The 23,158-nt window shown below is 46.3% G+C and overlaps 1 protein-coding gene across 1 annotated transcript in view; it reads right to left on the bottom strand.

Annotated features, from left to right (window-relative positions):
* The window catches only part of LOC143927195 (ecto-ADP-ribosyltransferase 5-like), a 425,121-nt gene that overhangs the window by 37,526 nt on the left and 364,437 nt on the right, over nucleotides 1–23,158 (bottom strand). Inside the window, exon 2 of the mRNA XM_077451173.1 lies at nucleotides 6,792–6,868. Coding sequence (XP_077307299.1) covers nucleotides 6,792–6,857 — 66 coding nt within the window. The 5' untranslated portion in view covers nucleotides 6,858–6,868. The remainder of the gene's footprint in view (nucleotides 1–6,791; nucleotides 6,869–23,158) is intronic.

Here is a 23,158-nt window from a genome sequence, read left to right as displayed (position 1 = left end):
TATCTCGTGTGGCCAAAACATCAGCCGCTTGGGCACCACATGCTTGACCAGACATATGTTGACCTGCCATGCAGCTTGTTGGCAAGTGTACCTTAAAGACTCACACCAAAGAACAAAGCGGACCTCTCCTTGCTGCTTGCAGGAATACCTAGGGGCAAGGTCAAACTTGGACACCTTTCCCACTGAAAATCCTCTGGCTTACTGGGTCTTGAGGATGGATCACTGTCTAGAGCTTGCACAGTATGCAATTGAGCTACTGGCCTGTCCTGCATCCAGTGTTCTTTTGGAACGCACCTTCAGTGCTGCTGGTGGCTTTGTAAATGATCACAGGGTGTGCCTGTCCACCGACTCAGTTGATCGACTGACCTTCATAAAGATGAATCAGTTTTGGATCACCACCAGCTACCAAGCACCTGAAGCTGATGTAACCGAATAATTTTTAGTGGAAATGTCACATCCCTTCAAGACTGCCTATGCTGATGCTGAGTGACTGTCCTGTTATGTTGACTGACTATCCTCTTCCTCCTCAATGATCCCGCTGATATCTTGGAAGAACATTTTTGGTTCTGGGTGATGCCACCAGCCCAGTTGTTCAGCCCCTGTTTAACAGGGGCGTGTAATTACAATTTTTGATGCAATGCTTTGCAGCAGGGCTCATTCCTGCATTCCAAATAGAGTATCTGGGAGAGGTTGCAGTGTCGTGGCACCAGCACCAGTGCCTAAGGCCCAATTTTTCAGCCCCTGTTTAAGAGGGGAGTGTAATTACAATTTTTGATGCAAAGCTTTGCAGCATTGATCACTCCAACTAAAGTATCTGGGAGAGGTTGCAGTGTCATGGCACCAGCACCAGTGCCTAAGGCCCAATTTTTCTGCCCCTGTTTAACAGGGGCATGTAATAAAATGTTTGATGCAATGCTTTGCAGCAGGGCTCATTCCTGAACTCCATCTAGAGTATATGGGAGAGGTTGCAGTGTCGTGGCACTAGCACCAGTGCCTAAGGCACAATTTTTCAGCCCCTGTTTAACAGGGGCATGTAATTACAATTCTTGATATAATATTTCACAGCAGGGCCCGTTCCTGTACCCACCAAGAGTAACTGTGAGGAATTATAGTGTTGTGGCGCCAGCACCACCACCACAAGCACCAAAGGCCCAATTTTTCTACCACTGTTCAACAATGGCATGTAATTACAATTCTTGATATAATCGTTCACAGCAGGGCGCTCCAGTGCCCACCAAGAGTCACTTTGAGGGCTTACAGTGTTGTGGCCCCACCAACACCTTAGGCCCCCATTTCTGCAGAGCATATAGGGCAGGCCGCTACTTTCAAACATCCAACTTGCAAACGTCTCCTACTTGCAAATGGAAGGAGACAACAGGAAGTGAGATGAAAAAAGACGGGGTGATAACCCTTCCCTGTTTTCCAAAAATCTTAAAAATTGATTTTTTGACTGGAGCTACACTTTAAAAATGTACCAGTTCAAAATTACAAACAGATTCTACTTAACACAACAAACCTACACAGTTCCTGTCTTTTTTGCACCGCCTGCATACTGCTGTTCTGAGTATATAGGGCCTGGGGACCCCACACCTTTCCTTTTTTTAATATGGGTAAGGGGTTCCCCTTAATATCCGTACAAGAACCAAAGGGGCTGGTAATGGGCAGGGGGGGGCTACCCATGCCATTTTTCTCAATGATTTTCATCCATATTGCCAGAACTAGATATTACATTAAAACCGCAAGCAGTTTTAAATGACGTTATTTCCGTTAAATGTCATTTTGTGCAGGGACTGTTCTAAACACGGGAAACACATGGCACTTCACAGGCATACTATAGACACCCCCCAGGCACGATATTTAAAGGAATATTTCACTTTTTTTTCACTTTAATCATCATTAAAATCAGTGCTCCCGAAAAAACTGCAGTTTTTAAAAAATAAATTTGGCATTGACCCATGTCCCCTGGGACAGGAGCCAGGTCCCCAAACCCTTTTCAGGACAATATCTTGCATATTAGCCACTAAAATTAGCACTTTTTATTTCAAACGTTCGAGTCCCATAGACTTCAATGACTTAAAGTTTGCACAAATTTTCGGTCCGTTCGAAAGTTCTGGTGCGAACCAAAAGGGGGGGGGGGTGTTTGGCTCATCCCTCATTGCCAACCATTTCAATATCAAAATTGACACAATTCGCAAGGAGATATCCAGCATTTAACTTCCTCCCCTATCCAACACATCGGGTCCAACACCACATTCAATACTCTCCTCTTTTTGCCCAGTTACCACAGATGAAGTTAATAAACTCCTCTCCATGGCCCACCTCACTACCTGTTCTCTGGACCCTGTACCCTCACAATTATGACCACCCTCCCACTCTATCCTCAACTCCCTAATCCACATCTTCAACCTCTCCCTTTCCTCCGGCACCTTTCATTCCCTGCTGAAACATGCACTGGTTACCCCCATACTCAAAAAACCCTCACTAGACCCCACCTGTTTGAACAACTTAAGACCCATCTCCCTGCTCCCATTTGCCTCCAAGCTCATTGAACGCCTTGTGCAGGACTAAACGAGTCGCTACCTCATGGACAACAACCTTCTCGACCCCCTACAGTCTGGCTTCCACCCACAACATTCTACTGAAACTGGCCTACTAAGACTCACCAATGACCTACTAACTGCTAAAACCAATGGGCACTACTCCATACTCATACTTTTAGACCTCTCTGCTGCCTTTGACACAGTTGACCACCTGCTCCTCCTCAGCAAATTACACTCCTTTGGCCTCCGTGATTCTGCTTTATCCTGGTTCTCCTCCTACCTATCTCAGCGCACTTTTAGTGTCACTTACAACTCCATCTCCTCTGCTCCCCTTTCTCTTTCTGTTGGGGTACCCCAAGGTTCTGTCCTTGGGCCCCTCCTATTCTCACTCTATACCCCTTCCCTGGGCCAGTTGATAACCTCCTATGGTTTCCAATACCACCTCTATGCCAATGACACCCAGATCTATCTCTCCACTCCTCAACTCACCCCCTCCATCTCCTTACAGATCTCAAACTTACTGAATGACATATCAGTATGGATGTCACACCACTTCCTCAGACTCAATCTTTCTAAAACTGAGCTTGTTATATTTCCTCCTTCACGACCCCCCCCCCCCCCTTGTGACTTCACCATTAATATCAACAACACAACCATTGGTCCCTCCACACATGCCAGGGTCCTGGGTGTAATCCTTGACTCTGACTTCTCCTTCAGCCCCCATATCCAATCACTGGCTAAATCCTGACACCTTCACCTCCGCAACATCTCCAGAATTCGATCCTTCCTGACACCACAAAGCATCTCGTTCACTCCTTGATTATTTCCCGCCTTGACTACTGCAACTCTCTCCTTAACTACTTACAGACCGGACCATTTTGCTGGTCAAAGACCAGACCACTTTTTGCGATTCGGCACTGCGTGGCTTTAACTGACAATTCGCGCGGTCGCGCAACGTGGCTCCCAAACAAATTTGACGTCCTTTTTCTCCCACAAATAGAGCTTTCTTTTGGTGGTATTTGATCACCCCTGCGTTTTTTATTTTTTGCGCTATAAACAAAAATAGAGCGACAATTTAGAAAAAAACACATTATTTTTTACTTTTTGTCATAATAAATATCCCCCAAAAATATATAAAAAAACATTTTTTTCCCTAAGTTTATGCCGATACGTATTCTTCTACATATTTTTGGTAAAAAAATCACAATAAGCGATTATTGATTGGTTTGCGCAAAAGTTATAGCGTTTACAAAATAGGGATAGTTTTATGGCATTCTTATTAATAATTTTTTATTATTATTTTTTTTACTAGTAATGGCAGCGATCAGCGATTTTTATTGTGACTGCGACATTGCGGCGGACACATCGGACATTTTTGGGACCATTGTCATTTATACAGTAATCACTGCTATATAAATGCAGTGATTCCTGTGTAAATGGCACTGGCAGTGAAGGGGTTAACCAGTGGGTGGCAGTGTAGGGGTTAAGTGTTCCTAGGGGTGTGTTACTAACTGTGTGGGGGCTGGGCTTTCATTTAGTGAACACTGATCTCTGCTCCTATCACATGGAGCAGAGATCAGCGTCACTAGTTGCTAGGCAGAATGGGGAAATGCTGTTTACACAGCATTTCCTCCATTCAGCAGCCCCATGAGACGATCATGGGTATGCCCACGGCGATCGAGTCCACGGGACCCGCGACCGGACTCACCTGGTTTCCGACCTGGATGCGAGCGCGCCGGCGGCGGCGCGCTCACGATGGCAGGGGGCGGCATTGAAGATTGGACGTACCTGTACGCCAATATGCCTGCCCGTGCCATTCTGCCAACATACATCGGCGTGCGCTGGTCGGGAACTGGTTAATGGCCTACCCTTAAGCAGGCTACCCCCCTTCAGCCTATTATGAATGCTGCTGCTGCTAGACTAATACACCTCACTAATCGATCCGTGACTGCTGCCCCTCTCTGCCAATCCCTTCACTGGCTTCCCCTATCCCACCGTGTAAAATTCAAAATGCTAGCCATAACATACAAAGCCATCCACAACATCGCTCCCATCTACATCACCAACCTCATCTGTAGATATCGCCCAAATCGTCCCCTCCGCTCCTCCCAGGACCTCCTGCTTTCTAGCTCCCTTATTACCTCCTCTCATGCTCGCCTTCAAGACTTTCTTCAGAGCCTCTCCCATCCTCTGGAACTCCCTGCCCCAGTCTGTCCGATCAGCTTCTAACCTGTCCACCTTTAGGAGATCCCTGAAAACTAATTTATTCAGGGAAGCTTATCCCACACCCACCTAACAACTGTCCCAGAGCCACCCCCACATAAATCATTCTCTGCAGCTGTTACCTTTTGTACCACCTCCCCCTCCCTTTAGAATGTAAGCTCTACAAGCCGGGTCCTCCTGTAACTTTTGTATTGAACTGTACTGTAATTGTGTTGCCCCCCCCCCCCTCTATACATTGTAAAGCGCTGTGTAAACTGTTGGCACTATATAAATCGTGTATAATAATAATAATACGTGGCTCCTTCCATTGGCTCCTCAATGCAGAAAAATCAGCCTGTACCTTTAGCAGAGAAACAGCTCCAAAGCATCATGTTAGCACTTCCATGCTTGATTGTAGGTGTTCTTATGCCGCGTACACACGAGCGGACTGTATGGCGTACTTAGTCTGTTTCAGCGGACAATCCGCTCGTGTGTGGGCTTCAGCTGACTTTTTCAGCGTGCAGTCCGGCGTACTAAGTATTTCGGTTTTTTCGAAATTCCGTCCGTCGTACTTTGGTTTCAGCGGACAGTACGGTCGTCAGTATGCTAGTTCGATGGACTAAGAATGGCGCATGCCCAGAAAGGATTTACACAGCGGAAGGGTGCTTTGCTGTGTCTTGGACTTCCTATTTCTAGTCCCGTCGTACGTGCTGTACACGTCATCGCGCAAGCTTTCGACGGACTGTTTGTGCATCCGTGTGTGGTCAAGTCCGTTCAGTGGAAAGTACGACGGACTGTCCATCGGATTGTATGACGAACTAAGTATGCCATACAGTCCGCCCATGTGTACGCGGCATTAGGGTCATAGTCAGCATTTTTCTTCCTCCCACCACGGCGAGTCAAGTTAATGCAAAGAGCTCAATTTCTGTCTCATCTGACCACAGCACTTTCTCCCAGTCCTTCTCTGAATCATTTAAGCCCCGTACACACGAGAGGACTTATGTCCGACAGACTTCCGAAGGAGTTCTGCCGGAGTTCTGCCGGAGTTCCGACAGAGTTCTGACGGACTTTTCGACTGAACGGACTTGGCCACACACAATCACACCAAACTCCGACGGATTCGAACGTGATGACGTACGACTGGACTCGAATAAGGAACTTCATAGCCAGTAGCCAATAGCTGCCCTAGCGTCGGTTTTAGTCCGTCGAAATAGCATACACACGAGCGAATTTTTCGGAGGGACTGGGTCCGGCGGAGTTCCGTCGGAAAAATTTGAAGCATGTTCCATATTCTAAAGTCCGTCAGACTTTTGCGAATCAAAAGTCCGTTGCAGCCCACACACGATCGAATAGTCTGACGGAATCATTCCGTCGGACTTTGGATGTTCAAAAGTCCGCTCGTGTGTACGCGGCATTAGATGTTCATTGGCAAGTGCCAGAGAAGCCTGTACATGTACAGCCTTCTTGAGGAGAGGGACCTTGCAGGCACTGCAGGATTTTAATCTATAGCTGCATATTGTGTTACCAATGGTTTGAGATCATTCACAAGCTCCTCCCGTTTAGTTCTGGGCTGATCCCTCACTTTTCTCATGATCATCCTCTCCCCATGAGGGGAAATCTTGCATGGAGCTCCAGACGGAGGGCGATTGACGGTTATATTGTATTTCATCCATTTGCGAAAAATTGCTCCAACAGTTGTCTCCTTCTCACCAAGCTTCTTGCTGATGGCTGATAGCCCATTCCAGCCTTATGTAGGTCTACAATCTTGTCCCTGATGTCCTTTGACAGCTCTTTGGTCTTGCCCATGATGGTTTTAATGGAAGAAAGCGATTCTGTGGACAGGTGCCTTTTATACACCTAATGAGTTGTCATTAGGAGCACCTTCTTACATTGACAGGACTAATCTGTGTACCACATGAACACCTACTGTAGCCAGTCTGTGGGAGCCAGAATTATTGTTGGTTGGTAGGAGTTCAAATACTTATTTCACTCACCAAACTGCAATACATTTATTTATTATCTGGTTACCATTTACTTCAGTGTACATACCGCTTGTGTCCGCCGAATCCCAAATATCAGCCAGACAGAAAAGAGTATACCAGCAAGGGATCTCATTCTGCAATAATCTGCAGGAACAAAAAAAAAAGTTATATTATTCTACATGAATTTCTGTATGCCCTACCTAAGCTACATGTAAGAACTCAGTAGATGTAAGAAATGGGTTCGGACATATGAAATCTGGAATCCTTTGGGGCTAATTAGTAAAAGGGGCCCCACTAACATCCTTTTTGTGGGATGATAGCTGATGTGAAAAAAATATAATTTTTTAATATTATGTTATACTATACTATATTTTTATTATTATATTATATATATTTTTGTATTATTTTACAGTCATTTTATTCTTATTATTTTTCTTTATACGTTTGTCATGATTTTATTATTGTTCCTGGGGACTTGAGTACCTTATTTTTTACTTTCATGTATAATATTTCATGTCCCCGCCTCCCCGCACTTGCATGCAAAGGCGAACGTGTACGTCGATCCCATACACACACACACACACACACACGCAAACAGAAATTGTCCCATATATGTGATGTATTGGCACAATCATCAGTTAATGGGCAGTAATTGTGGCACCAGACCTCTTCTGTAAATCTAGTGGAAGCCTGTAAAAGCCTTGAAAGCGTCGCCTATGGAAAGCAAAATGTATGCCATTTGTCGCTGTTGCATGGGTGTGAACAATTTGACAGCATGACATGTTTGGTATCTATTTACATCATCATTTACAAAAAAAATAGGGTCATGTATTTATTTTTTTTACATTAAAATTCCAAAAAGTGTATTTTTCCCCAAGAATTGCGTTTGAGAAACCACTGCGCAAATACCGTGTGGCACAGTCAGAGTGTAAACTGGCAGAGCTCACACATACGGTTGGCTAGTGGCACCCCCCCATGCTATCTGTCGGTCAATTGCGTCACCCGCACTGGCAGTTGGTTGGTAATTCAGCCCCACACTGGAAAAAAAAACAGAAACAAAAATTCCCCAAGGGGCTTTTTAGCAGCAATGAGAAACAAAGAGCTTGAAAAAAATTCCTTGGTTTTATTATGAAAAATACTGAGTAATTGACATAGAATACAAAAATTATTTAAAATATGAGCTCTGGTGTACAACTGGTAGAATAATTAAATGGTAGAGGAAATGCATAAATAGTTTATACATTCTGATTGAATGAATACATATTATTCAAATATATTTCCATAGCATGTAATTCTTGTGACCCTCTGGTATACAGAATACCACGCTTACCCCCCATCTAGGTCGAGGCAGCGCTCCTACGAGCAGCGGCTTCCATCATGTCTCCTCCTCCTCTTCCGCCATGCGTCTCCTCCTTCCTCCTTCTTGGCATCCAATAGGATCACCTGTCCTTTCAGCCAATGGGGTGTCGCGTCTCAAGAACGGCTTCCTGATTGGGTGGGAGGAGGATCAGTGTGACAACACTGAATATTTATTCGCTATTGTCACACACCTAGGGCACAGTGCACCCTTTTTGAAGCCTATTAGAGCCCCTGGCCCTAATCACGTACTTAAAAAAAAACATTGAAATCCATGCTTCCGGCGCCCTGCATGTAGATTAGGAGGCCGGACGCAAGTGTCATTTCTGCAGGAAAAAAAGTCATTTAAAATCACCCATGCGCCTCTAGTGGATGTGCTGCCATTGGTCAGATCCCACAAACAAATTTAAAGACCCCTGTGCAAATACAGTGTGACATAAAAAATTGCAAAGCCCACCAATTTATTATCTATGTGTGGGGATTCTAAGTAATTTTCTACCATAAAAAATAATTGTTACATGTAAACAAAAAGTACCAGAAAAAGCTTGGTTTTCAATTGTCTTTCTCCTAGAAAATGAATTAGAATCGCCAAGCATTATATATTTTACTATATTTACTGAAAGCAGAGGCCCTGGGGAATAAAATAGTGGCTTTTCAAATACAAATTTTTAGGAAAACATACACTTAAATGAATTATGGCGCACACTAAGGATGAGCCGAACACCCCCCAGTTCGGTTCGCACCAGAACCTGCCAACAGACCTAAACTTCGTCTGAACTTTAGAACCTTATTAAAGTCCATGGGACTCGAACGTTCAAAATCAAAAGTGCTAATTTTAAAGGCTAATATGCAAGTTATTGTCATAAAAAGTGTTTGGGGACCTGGGTCCTGCCCCAGGGGACATTTATCAATGCAAAAAAAGTTTTAAAAATTGAAGTTTTTTCGGGAGCACTGATTTTAATAATACTTAAAGTAAAACAATAAAAGTGTAATGTTTTAAATGTTTTAAATTTTGTACCTGGGGGGTATCTATAGTATGCCTGTGAAGGGGCGCATGTTTCCCGTGCTTAGAACTGTCCCTGCACAAAGTGTCATTTCTGCAGGAAAAAAAGTCATTTAAAATCACTCGTGGCTATAATGAATTGTCGGCTCCCGTAATACAGAGAACAGTCATTGAAAGTCATTGATAACATTTTTAAAAAAAAGCGTGGGGTCCCCCCGAATTCAATTACCAGGCCCTTAAGGTCTGGTATGGATATTAAGGGGAACCCGGCATAAAAAAAAAAAAATTATGTGGGGTTCCCCCCAAATATCCATACCAGACCCTTCAGATCTGGTATGGATTTTAAGGGTAACTCTACGCCAAATTGAAAAAAAAATGGCGTGGAGTTCCCCCTAAAAATCCATACCAGACCCTTTATCCGAGCACACAACCTGGCAGGCCACAGGAAAAGAGGGGTGGATGAGAGAGCGCCCCTCCTGAAGTGTACCAGGCCACATGCCCTCAACATTGGGAGGATGCTTTGGGGTCCCCCCAAAGCACCTTGTCCCCATGTTGATGTGGACAAGGGCCTCATCACCACAATTCTCGCCGCTGTTTGTGGGGGTCTGTGGGCGGGGGGGCTTATCAGAATCTGGAAGCCCCCTTTAACAAGGGGACCCCCAGATCCCACCTCCCCCTGTTTGAAATGGTAAGGGGGTACAAAAGTACCCCTACCATTTCACAAAGAAAGTGTAAGAATTTGTTAAAAAATACATACACACCATTGCAAAAGTCCTTTATTAAAAATAAAAAAAATTAACAATGATTCCAGTGGTGGTAATCCACTCTTGCTATCCAGCGATGGATGATCATCTCTCTGAGGTCCAGCGATGGCTCATTGATCCAGCGATGGTTGATCTCTCCCTCCAGCGCAACACATCCATCCTCCAGATCCTAGATTATTCTGCAGCCACTAGGGATGGACCGAACGACTCCCTGTTCGGTTCGCACCAGAACTTTCGAACATCGCGAATGTTCGAACCCAAATAATGAACCCCATTGAAGTCTATGAACCCCATTGAAGTCTATGGGAGCCGAACTTGAAAAATCAAAAGTGCCCATTTTGAAGGCTTATATCCAAGTAAATGGGCAAACAATGATTATGGGGGGTCCGGGTACTGCCCAGGGGGAAATATATCAGGGAAAAAAGGTTTGTAAAAAACGTAATTTTTAAATGAGCAGTGATTTATTAATGCTTAAAGTGAAAGCATAAAAATTTAAAATTATTTTCAATATAGTGCCTAGGGGGTCCCCTTAGTCCACCTGTAAAGTACCACACATCTGTACTGTGTATAGAAGCATCTGCAGCAATAATTGCATTTATAAAGCCCCAAAAAATGAAATTTTCCCTGCAAGCTTTCTTTATTTTACAAGCAACGGGTTGAAGAGCCAGTCTGTATGATGAGACCATAATGTAGTGCACTGGGAACAAGATTAGAGATTTTTTTTAGATAAATTCTGGTGTCTCTACCTCAGACTTTGGATAAAAGTAATGGGTGCGGGAAAATTGTTCTTTGGGTGTTGGCGGCGCCTTCACACCATAACCCTAGAGATACTCTTGATGAAAGCAAGAATTGACCTTGATGTCAAAAATTGCATTGATATGCACCTGTAAAACAGGTGTGGAAAAATTGCTCTTTTAGTGTTGCTGGTGCCTGTACACCGTAGCTCTATAGAGGTACTCTTGATTAAAGCAAGAATTGACCTTGCTGTCAAAAATTGCAATGATATGCACTTGTCAAACAGGTGCGGAAAAATTAGTCTTTAGGTGCTAATTGTTCCCATGAAATCTACACCAAAATCATTCTTACAGATGAAAGACCCACAACACAAGGCAGCCCAAAAGTCCTGCAGTGATTCCACATCTCAAATACACTTAATCAGTGACATCGACATTAGGAGCTTCATAGCTGTTGGTAATCCAGGTCTGATTCATTTTGATAAAAGTCAGATGGTCCACGGAGTCTGTGGACAGACGTGTTCTATGATTAGTAACTAAACCACCAGCAGCACTGAATGCTTGTTTGAAAAGCACGCTGGATGCAGGGCAGCCCAGCAGCTCAATAGCACACTGGGCAAGTTCTGGCCAGTGGTCTATTCCAGTGTTTCTCAACTCCAGTCCTCAAGGCGCCCCAACAGATCATGTTTTCAGGATTTCTCTCAGATGAATTGGCTGTGGAAATCACTAAGGCAGGGAAACTAATCAAATCACCTGTGCAAAATAATGGAAATCCTGAAAACATGACCTGCTTGGGGCGTCTTGAGGACTGGAGCTGAGAAACACTGGTCTATTCTCATAACCCAGTAAATCAGTGGATCGTTGACTGGAAAGCTCTCCATCTCTGTTTTCATCCCTAGATAATCATCTGCTATGTGATGCAGATGCTGCCAATGGGATGTGGAAGCTGACAGAATTCAGAAATGCATCACTTAGGTGGCCACCTTTTCCACCGCTCCTCTCTTGACCAACAGAAGCCTCAAAACTACCTTTTCCACAACACTGTAACCTACAGGAGTTGGGTAAGGCGTACAATAAACAAATCTTCAAGATGTCCTCAAGAGATTTCATCTTCTGCACTCTCTATGGGGACAGGATGAGTTCTGAGACTTTCCCTTTATAATGGTGGTCAAGGAGAGTTTCCAACCAATAGTGATCCTTTTCCTTTGCGCCACATATTCTTGGGTCCTTTCGCAGGCTTTGAAACATGAGGAAGCCCATGCAACGCAAATTTGTGGAGGCATGAGAAGCAGAAACCTTGGGGAACACTGAGGATTACAGTATCTGAAACTGCCTCCTCCTGGTCACGTACTACTCCCAAGGGTTCTGGGGATGGAAAACCATCTCTTACTGTTTGACATATGTCTTCCTCTGCTTCCATGCCTCCGAAACTGCCAGAATCATCCTCCTCCTCTCTCTCCTCTTGTGTGTTTTGTGGCATCAGAACAATGATGCTTGCATAAAGTGTGCCTTGACAGCAAAGTAAGTCCTCCTCTTTGTCCCATTGCTCTGCCTCGAGTGCCCTGTCCATAATGCCACGCAGAGTCTGCTCCAGCAGGAACACAACAGGGATAGAAATCATTGGGCCCCCTATAGCCCACCTGATGGGCCCCCTTCAGCCCCATCACTGGTCCCTCCTTCAACCCCACCCCTGGTCCTGGCCCTGGTCCCTCCTTCAGCCCCAACCCTGGCTTCTCCCCAGTGAGTCAAGACACACAGGGGTCTCTCAATATAAGGAGTCAAATCTCCCCCATCCACATGACATGACAGGGGGGCACCCATTATGAGTACACTGTTCTCAGGACACACAGGGGGAGCCTATTATTTGAAGCACAGTACACCTCTGCACACATGTTCTATCACTGTACACCTCTGCACACTTGTTCTGTCACTGTACACCTCTTCACACATGTTCTATCACTGTACACCTCTTCACACATCTTCTATCACTGTATACCTCTGCACACATGTTCTATCACTGTACACCTCTTCACACATGTTCTATCACTGTACACCTCTGCACACATGTTCTATCACTGTACACCTCTTCACACATGTTCTGTCACTATACACCTCTTCACACATGTTCTTTCATTCTCTGCTCAAATTGCCTGGGCCCCCCTGCTGGCTGGGCCCGGTACAACAGGGCCAATTGTATTGGCTTATCAGCGGCCCTGACAGCTCACCATCCTTGTGGCCCCCTCAAATGGTGACAATACAGTGCATGAATAATTTATGCGCAGCCATTGGCATGGGGAAAAAAATAGCTGGCCTGAGCCTGTCGTTGTGTCATACTCACACAGGTACTCATTGATGGCCCTCTGCTGCATATGTAGCTGTTGCAGCATTGCCAAAGTCAAGTTACACCAGGTGGGCATGTCACAAATCAGACAGTTTATATGCAGATGGAATTCCCACTGAGCTTCAGCCAACCAAGCACTGGCTGTGTATGATCATCTGAAATGGATATAGACTGTTTCAGCATGCTTTAGTAGATCTTCCAACCCTGGGTATCTATTTAGGAAATGCTGCACCACCACAAAAGTACAGACAGGAGGTGTGTGCCATTATCACACACCACCATTCCTGGCTCCAGCTGGCTTGGCGTGAACCACCTATGGGCCTGTCCCCGCAGAGCTTCAAGAATCTCTGCTCCAGTGTGGTTCTTGTCCCCTAAACACACCAGCTGAAGCAATGAATGGCACCTTTTAGCCTGACTCATTGAATAGGCCTTTGAAAGCTTAGGAGGTGCTTGAGGTTCATTAGACAATTCAGCAGAGGAGGGCATGGAGTAGGAGGAGAGGAGTGGGTAGAATTGACAAATCTGGCATTGTCACCAGCTGTATGGAAACGTGCAGGCACAACAAGCTGCAGCACTGAGTCCTGTTCTACATTCTTCCGAGTTGCAAGCAGAGCTACCCAGTGTGCTGTGAACAAAATATATTGTCCCTACCCATGCTTTGTGGACCACGTGCCAGCAGTAACCTGGACTTTGTGGCTGATTGCCTTGCCCAACGATGCCACCACATTGCCTTCCGTGTGATGGTAGAGAGCTGGAATGGCCTTATGTGTAAAGAAATAGTGACTGAGAACCTGCCATTGTGGTACAGAACATTCTGCAAATTCACAGAAAGGGCAGAATCCACCAGGCAAAAAGGCAGAAGTTGTAGAGCCAGCAGCTTTTACAAGCTTGCATTTAGAAGCTAGGCATATGGATGACATTGACTGTATTTTTTTTCTGCTGCAGCAGATGGGGTAGAGAATTTTGCTGGCTATAATCTACAGCTGGTGGTGTGCTGCTGGAAGATGTGCTGCAAGGACCTGGGACACCCTGCACTATACCATCATCCCTGTCAGTGGAGGCTGCTGAGAGGTCATAGAGGTATAGCAGGGACAGACTGAGGAGAGTAAGGAGGAGGGACAGATTCGTGCCCCTTTTGTGTGGCTTTTAGGTGCTCTTGCCAACGGGCTGAGTGGCGGGAGGTTAAATGCCTTGTCAAGCATGTGATACCCAAATGGTTGGTGTTTTTGCCACGCTTAATGTGCGTGAGTCAAAGTTTGCAAATAACAACAGTGCGATCAGATGCACATGTACTAAAAAAGGCCCAGACAGCTGAGCATTGGGAAGTGGGCCGGGAGATAACTGCTCCACAATGTGATGGAATAGGGTGCGGCACTTTACTTTTTAATTAGCAGTATAGTCAGTGTTTATCTGGCGCTCCAAATGGAGTAATCCTAATGCTGCGTATACACGATCAGACTATCCGGCGGACCAGTGTGTGGGCTCGGCGGACTTTTTTTTCCCAAAAGTCCGGCGGACTTAGAAAGAAGTTTTGACTCAAAAATTGTCCGTTGGACTGCGAGTCTGGCGGAAAATCCAGCTGTCTGTGTGCTAGTCCGCTGGACTTTTGAAATGAACGGACTTGCCCACACACGGAGGAAAGTCCATTCATTTTGAACGCAGATCCAGGTAGACGGGATTAGCGAAGGAAGTCAATGTCGCCGCCTTCGGCGGCAAGATTGACACATCGCTAGCCCATCACCTGGTATGGACTTAAAAGGGAAGCCCTACACCGAAAAAATGGCGTGGGAGTCCCCCCCAAGCCCATATCAGACCCTTATCCGTGCGCGCAGCCAAGCCAGTCAGGAAAGGGGGTGGGGACGAGCGAGCGCCCCCCTGAGCCCTACCAGGCCGCATGCCCTCAACATGGGGGTGCCCCCCACCCCAAAGCACCTTGTTACCATGTTGATGAGGACAAGGTCCTCTTCCCGACAACCCTGGCCGATGGTTGTTGGGGTCTGTGGACGGGGGCTTATCGGAATCCGGGAGCCCCCTTTAATAAGGGGGCCCCCAGATACCAGCCCTCCACCCTATGTGAATGAGTATGGGGTACAATGTACCCCTACACATTCACCTGGTGAAAAAAATGTAAATAAAACACAACACAAGGTTTTCAACTATTTATTGCACAGCTCCGGGGGTCTTCTTCCGTCTTGGGGGGTCTTCTCGCTTGACTCCTCCGCTATCTTCTGCTAGCTCTTTTACTAGCGGAGGAGCCCGGCTTTCTTCTTCATCGCTGCCCGGGGGTCTTCTTCCGACTTCGGGGGTCTTGTCCCCCTCTTTGGTTCTTCTTGCCGGGCCTCCGCTTTCTTCCTATAGCTCTTTTACTAGCGGTGGCCCGGTCTTTTGTCATTGCCGCCGCCTCTTCTTCCGACTTCGGGGGTCTTGTCCCCCTCTTCAGTTCTTCTTGCTGGGCCTCCGCTCCTTCCAGCTCTTTTACTAGCGGTGGCCCGGTCTACTGCCGCCGCCGCTGCCACCTTCTCTTCTCTTATTCTCTTCTTCTTCCTTGAGATGTTGACTCAACGCTGTCTCTGGCCGTAATGACATGGACGCATTGTGCAGCGACTTATATAGGGACAATGGGCGTGGTCAGCGGGTGATGTCCCCGCCCCTTATGATGTCACAGTCCCCGCATCCTCCGGGAAAGGGAAGGGAGGAAGGGGGGGACAAACCAGAAATGTGATCTGTTATAACAAGGTGTATGTGTCTAACTCCTCATTGAGTCCCTCTGGCGAGAGGGAATTGAGAGAATATATTCAGAAATTCTCCTGCTGGCAGAGTTGTTTGAAACGCTCCGCAGCAGGCAAACCTCTACAGATGGCCTCTATGAACTACACCTTCAGGCCTTCGATGGACTTTTGATGTGCAGTCAAAAAATGTCTTGGCACACTGTGCTCATCACATCCCTGTTCGATGAACCACCTATGCTTGCCACTGGAGCAATTGTGAAACTCTTTTATAGGGTAAGTTTTCCTTTTGTTCATGCTGGACAAATTTACACATCATGCATCATTTTTTCTTGCATTGAAACATGCCTGCTAGTGGGATCAGGGGGGTGTGGGTGGTGGGATCCGGCTTGGGTTTGCATATCTTACTTGGTGCAATTTGGCTCTTGATATTTTTGGCCTTGGGGTAGGAAACTTTGGGTTTAAATGTTAGAGTGGAACCCAAAAAAGGATGTTCCAGCAGGATGGGCCAGTTCTTGATGAAGATTTTTTCCATTTGTCTGTAATGGTCATGGAATTGGCTGGTAAACCTTGTTGACTGGAGCCCTTCTAGTGTGTTGAGTTTGGGTGTCGGTTTAGCCTGATACTGATGGATAGCATCATCTTTGAGAGCTGGGGGTATCCCTTGTCCAGAAATTTTTGGATTAAGAGTTGGCCTTGGGTCTGGTAATCCACATCGTTGGTACAATTGCGTCAGATCCTGTGGAACTGGCTCTTGGGGATATTGTTCTTCCATTTGGGGTGGTGGCAACTCTGATAGTGTATGTATGAGTTTCCTGCAGTGGGTTTCATGTAGTTGGTGGCATCTATCTGTGTGCCACTGTGGTTGAGTTCTAGATCCAAGAAGGTAAGTTTGTCGGGGTCTGCTACGAAGGTAAAAGAGAGTCCCAAGTTGTTGTGATTACAATAGGAAACAAACTGCGTTAGGTTCTCCATGGTGCCATCCCAGATGAATATTACATCATCGATGTAACACCCATAAAAAATTACATTGGCAACAAAGGGATTGTTGTGTGTGATGTGGTGGAGTTCCCAATAACCTATCGTTAGATTTGCGTAGCTTGGGGCAAAGTTTGCCCCCATAGCAGTGCCTTGGGTTTGTAGATACAACTCATCTTCAAATTCAAAGTAATTATGCTTGAGGCAAAAAGTTGTTGCCTCAAGTATGAAGTGGGCTTGTCGTGGGTTGATAAGTGGATCGGTGGATAGGAAGTGTTCTACTGCCATCAGACCTAAATCATGGGGAATGGATGTGTAAAGGGAGGCGACATCCAGGGTTGCCCATATGTACATGGGTTCCCAGGAGCAGAATGACAAGATGTCCAGTAGATGTGTACCCTCTCTAATGGATGATGAAAGATTCTGTACCAGAGGTTGTAAAAAGCGATCCACATACATGGCAAAGCCACTGGTGAGACTTTCCATTGAAGCAACGATGGGCCCTCCTGGTGGGTTATTTATATCTTGATGTATTTTTGGCAGGTGATAAAAGTACAGAGTTTTGTAAAAACTTTTAAGGTTAGTAGATTTGGTTTGGCAAGAATGATTCTTCATGAATCCATGCTGATTACTGCTAATGATACAGTTCTCATGAAAATCTTCTATATAGTCCCTTATCATCCCCTCCAAGAGTTTACATACTATTGATGTTAGACTAACTGGTCTGTAATTCCCAGGGATGTATTTTGGGCCCTTTTTAAAAATTTGTGCTACATTGACTTTTCTCCAATCAGCTGGTACCATTCCAGTCAGTAGACTGTCAGTAAAAATTAAGAACAATGGTCTGGCAATTACTTGACCAAGTTCCCTAAGTACCCTCGGGTGCCAGCCATCTGGTTCTGGTGATTTATTTATGTTAAGTTTCTCAAGTCTAATTTTAATTCTGTCCCCTGTTAACCATGGAGGTGCTTCCTGTGATGTGTCATGAGGATAAACACTGCAGTTTTGTTTACTGATGCCCCCCCCGATTCCCTCGTGAAGACTGAGAAACAGAATAAATTCAATACCTTCGCCATCACCCCATCCTTTGTATAGGGCTAATATGGTCTGTATTCCCTTTTTTTTTGCTGTTTACATACTTTAAAGAATTTCTTGGGATTTTTTTTGCTTTCCTCCACTATGTGTCTTTCATGTTCTATCTTAGCCATACTTATATACTAACCCCCTTTTCTTCTATTTTACTTGCCTGGCCCTTCATACAGCGTTAAACTCTTCAATAGACTTCTATACATATAGAAGAGAATTATGCTTCAAATGTTTCCATGTGTGTCAGTTTAATAATTTTTTTTAGTCAATCCAAGAATGTTAACCCCTGATTCACCTGCCCCTTGCTATAATTTATTTTTCCCTAAATTGTTTACTGATTGGTCTGCTGGAAGTTCTAGTTCCATGGCCACACCCACATGCTCTCCATTGTGTGTGTGTGTATATATATATATATATATATATATATATATATTATATATATATCCATGGACGTCCTCCCAGAATCATGCTTCCACGTGCCCCATGGGGCGTGCTCCCAGAAATATCCATGACTGCCTGGTGCATCAGGGATCACTGTAAATAACCACTGGTAGCGGCCTTTTACCATGTGATCGCTCCATCAAATGATGGAGCCATAACTTGTAAACAAATCAACATCATGTCATGACCCTGGTTCCTCCCTCCCCTCTCTGTACCGATCTGTACAGTGTGAGGGGAGAGGGTGGGAGATCGTTGGCAGCAGTGCTGTGGGCTGGATCTGTAGTGCCCACAGTGCTGCTCAGTGCCCATACTCTGCCATACTCTGCCAATACTTTACCTATACTCTGCCAATACTCTGCCAATACTTGCCAATACTCTGCAATAAATTTTAACAGAAACAAAGATTTTGGTTTTCTTTAAAGGATTTTCAGTGTTTTTTGATCTATAGCGCAAAAAAACAAAAAACTCAGCAGTGATTAAATACCACCAAAAGAAAGCTCTATTTGTGTGAAAAAAAGGACAAACATTTCATATGGGTATGATGGGGGTTATTTACTAAAGGAAAATACACTTTGCACTGCAAGTACACTTGAAAGTAAAGTTGCTGTAAATCTGACAGAAATTGGGCCCAAAGTGTCAAGATTTTGTGTGGCCACCATTATTTTCCAGCACTTCCTTAACCCTCTTGGGCATGGAGGTCACCAGAACTCCACAAACTGGAGTGCTCTTCCCCTCCTCCATGACGACATCACAGAGCTGGTGGATGTTAGAGACCTTGCGCTCCTCCACCTTCCGTTTGAGGATGCCCCGTAGATGCTCAATAGGGTTTAGGTCTGGAGACACACTTGGCCAGTCCATTACCTTTATCCTCAGCTACTTTAGCAAGGCAGTGGTCCTCTTGGAGGTGTGTTTTGGGTCATTATCATGTTGGAATACTGCCCTACAGCCCACTCTCTGAAGGGAGGGGATCATGCTCTGCTTCAGTATGTCACAGCACATATTGGCCTTCATGGTTCCCTCAATGATCTGTAGCTCCTCAATGCAGGCAGCACTCATGCAGTTCCAGACCATAACACTCCCACCACCATGCTTGACTGTAGGCAAGACACACTTGTCTTTGTACTCCTCACTAGTGATGGACGAACTTGCGACGGGACGTTTCGCGAACGCGGACCGCGAACGAGGCCGATAGTTCGCGAAACGGAAAGTTCGCGGCGGGCCCCATTGACTTCAATGGGAGGAGAACTTCGTAAACCTTTAGGTCAAATTTGCAGCCACAAAATAATTATTAGCTGGGCAAACATAGTCCCACCACATGGCCAATGACATAATATATGTATGAGGTGAATTTGGGATCGATAACTACAAGCATTCTTTTTTTATATGGGAAATTGTTCTGACAATTCAGGACTGTGGAGCGCATGAAGGCAATGGAGGAGAGGGAAGGTCAGGGACCAGGGTAGGCAAAGAAGAGGGTGCAGGAGATGATCACCAGCAGCGTGACATACAGCAATGACACCTGCACCGTGATAGAGGCATCTGACAGCAGCACCGTGATACAGAGCACTGACATCAGCAGCGTGACATACAGCAATGACACCTGCACCGTGATAGAGTCATCTGACAACAGCACCGTGATAGAGAGCACTGACATCAGCAGCGTGACATAAAGCACTGACATCAGCACCGTGATATACAGCACTGACAGCAGCACCGTGATATACAGCACTGATAGCAGCAGCGTGACATTAAGCACTCACACCAGCACCGTGATATACAGCACTGACAGCAGCACCGTGATAGAGAGCACTGACATTAGAAGCGTGACATTAAGCACTGACATCAGCACCGTGATATACAGCACTGACAGCAGCACCGTGATAGAGAGCACTGACATCAGAAGCGTGACATTAAGCACTGACATCAGCACTGTGATATACAGCACTGACAGCAGCACCATGATAGAGAGCACTGACATCAGAAGCGTGACATCAAGCACTGACATCAGCACCGTGATATACAGCACTGACAGCAGCACCGTGATAGAGAGCACTGACATCAGAAGTGTGACTTTAAGCACTGACATCAGCACTGTGATATACAGCACTGACAGCAGCACCGTGATAGAGAGTACTGGCATCAGCACCGTGATATACAGCACTGACAGCAGCACCGTGATAGAGAGCACTGACATCAGAAGCGTGACATTAAGCACTGACATCAGCACCGTGATATACAGCACTGACAGCAGCAGCGTGATAGAGAGCACTGACATCAGAAGCGTGACATTAAGCACTGACATCAGCACCGTGATATACAGCACTGACAGCAGCAGCGTGACATTAAGCACTCACACCAGCACCGTGATATACAGCACTGACAGCAGCACCGTAAGCAGCCCCAGGAGGAAGTCAGCACAGCACAGGGATGGTGTGATCCCCTCATAATAAGCAGGCCCAGGAGAAAATCAGCACAGCACAGGGATGGTGTGATCCCCTCATAATAAGAACCCCCAGGAGGAAGTCAGCACAGCACAGGGATGGTGTGATCCCCTCATAATAAGAACCCCCAGGAGTAAGTCAGCACAGGACAGGGATGGTGTGATACCCTCATAATAAGAACCCCCAGGAGGAAGTCAGCACAGCACAGGGATGGTGTGATCCCCTCATAATAAGAACCCCCAGGAGAAAGTCAGCACAGCACAGGGATGGTGTGATCCCCTCATAATAAGAACCCCCAGGAGTAAGTCAGCACAGGACAGGGATGGTGTGATCCCCTCATAATAAGCAGGCCCAGGAGTAAATCAGCACAGGACAGGGATGGTGTGATCCCCTCATAATAAGAACCCCCAGGAGGAAGTCAGCACTGCACAGGGATGGTGTGATCCCCTCATAATAAGAACCCCCAGGAGAAAGTCAGCACAGCACAGGGATGGTGTGATCCCCTCATAATAAGAACCCCCAGGAGTAGGTCAGCACAGGACAGAGATGGTGTGATCCCCTCATAATAAGCAGGCCCAGGAGTAAATCAGCACAGGACAGGGATGGTGTGATCCCCTCATAATAAGAACCCCCAGGAGGAAGTCAGCACAGCACAGGGATGGTGTGATCCCCTCATAATAAGAACCCCCAGGAGAAAGTCAGCACAGCACAGGGATGGTGTGATCCCCTCATAAGCAGCCCCAGTAGAAATATGACACCGCTCAACCTCTTCAAAGAGGAGGGTAGGGGCATATAGTACAGTGTGCTTTTTTGGGACAAGGAAGTGAGCCAAATGAAGAAAGAAGGTCTGTGTGCTTGATTAAAAAAATTGTTTATAGACATATACATGGTCTACTGGTCACATGTGTTGAATTCCTCCGAGATCCATGCCTCATTCATTTTTAGAAATGTGAGGTAGTTAACACTGTCGTGAGCTAGGCGAGTACGCTTATCGGTCACGATCCCCCCTGCTGCGCTGAACGTCCTTTCGGACAGGACACTGGATGAGGGGCAAGCCAACAGTTCGATTGCAAATTGGGCAAGCTCTGGCCAGAGGTCAAGCCTGCCCACCCAGTAGTCCAGGGGTTCATCACTCCTCGGAGCATCCACATCGGCCGTTTACCCAATGTAGTCGGACACCTGACGGTCTTGGCGTTCCCTGATACTGGATCCGGATGACACCTGTCGATGGGTCGGCTGAAAGAATGACCTCATATCCGAAGTCACCAACACATCTTCAAACCGGCCTCTTCTTGCAGGCGCTGTTGGATTGGTACCCGCAACTCTTTCTCTGGGAGTGGGAATTGCTCCTCTGCCAGCGCACGCAAAAGCAGAATGCAGCATTTCTCGAAGCAAGGCCTGGAAGTGCTGCATTCTGACAGCCCTCTGCGACGGCGGTAACATTTCCGCCATTTTGTGTTTATACCGGGGGTCTAAGTATGTTGCCACCCAGTACTGGTCCTTGACCCTTATGCTTTTTATACGGGGGTCCCTATTAAAACACTGGAGCATGAAGGCCCCCATTTGCACTAAAGTGGAAGCGGTGTGGTGGCCTGGCTCCTGCTCATCATCCAGGATAATGTCGTCCTCTTCATTCTCCTCTCCCCATCCACGCACAACAGGGATCCCAGAAAGGTTTAAAGCATGCTCTTCTTGCTCCTCCTTATCCGCCCCGGCACAATCCTCCTCTGACTCCTCTTCAGACTCCTGTTGTTGACTTGTCTCAGATAGAGTAGCCCCCCCTGGGAATTCATCCAGCATTGCGACTTCCTCATCTTCCCGCTCCTGCTCCTCCACAGCTTGATCAATGACACGACGCAATGCACGCTCCATAAAGAAGGCATAAGGTACCATGTCACTGATGGCGCCATGGCTGCGACTGACCAGTTTGGTGATCTCCTCAAATGGCCGCAGAAGTCTGCATGCGTCGCGCATGAGCAGCCACTGGCGCGGTGAAAAAAACCCCAGCTCCCCAGAACCGTTTCTGCCGCAGAGTTCATACAGGTAGACGTTAACTGCACGTTTCTGCTGGAGCAGCCTATCAAGCATATAGAAGGTTGAGTTCCATCGCGTTGAGCAATCGCAAATAAGACGTCTGACCGGCAGATTGTGTCGCCGCTGAATGTCAGCAAGGCGAGCCATGGCAGTGTAAGATCTTCTAAAATGGGCCGAGATTTTCCTTGCCTGCCGCAAGATGTCCTGGACCCCAGGGTATTTGACAACGAATCGCTGCACGACCAAGTTTAAGACGTGTGTCATGCATGGCACGTGCGTGATTTTGCCCTGTTTCAATGCGCTAAGCAGATTGGCACCATTGTCACACACCACTTTACCAACTGTCAAATTGAGCGGTGTTAGCCACTGATCTGCCTGTGAACGCAAAGCTGAAAGGAGTGCCGGGCCAGTGTGGCTCTTGGCTTCCAGGCACAACAGACGCAGCACGGCATGGCAACGTCTCACCTGGCATGTGGAATAGGTTCTGGGGAGCTTGGGCGGTGCAGCGGAAGAGACGCTAGCAGCGGAAA

Source organism: Lithobates pipiens, unplaced genomic scaffold (assembly GCF_037356315.1).
Source record: "Lithobates pipiens isolate NorthernLeopardFrog02 unplaced genomic scaffold, aLitPip1_a1.2 Scaffold_23, whole genome shotgun sequence".
NCBI lineage: Eukaryota > Metazoa > Chordata > Amphibia > Anura > Ranidae > Lithobates > Lithobates pipiens.
This window is presented reverse-complemented; position numbering and strand designations above follow the sequence as displayed.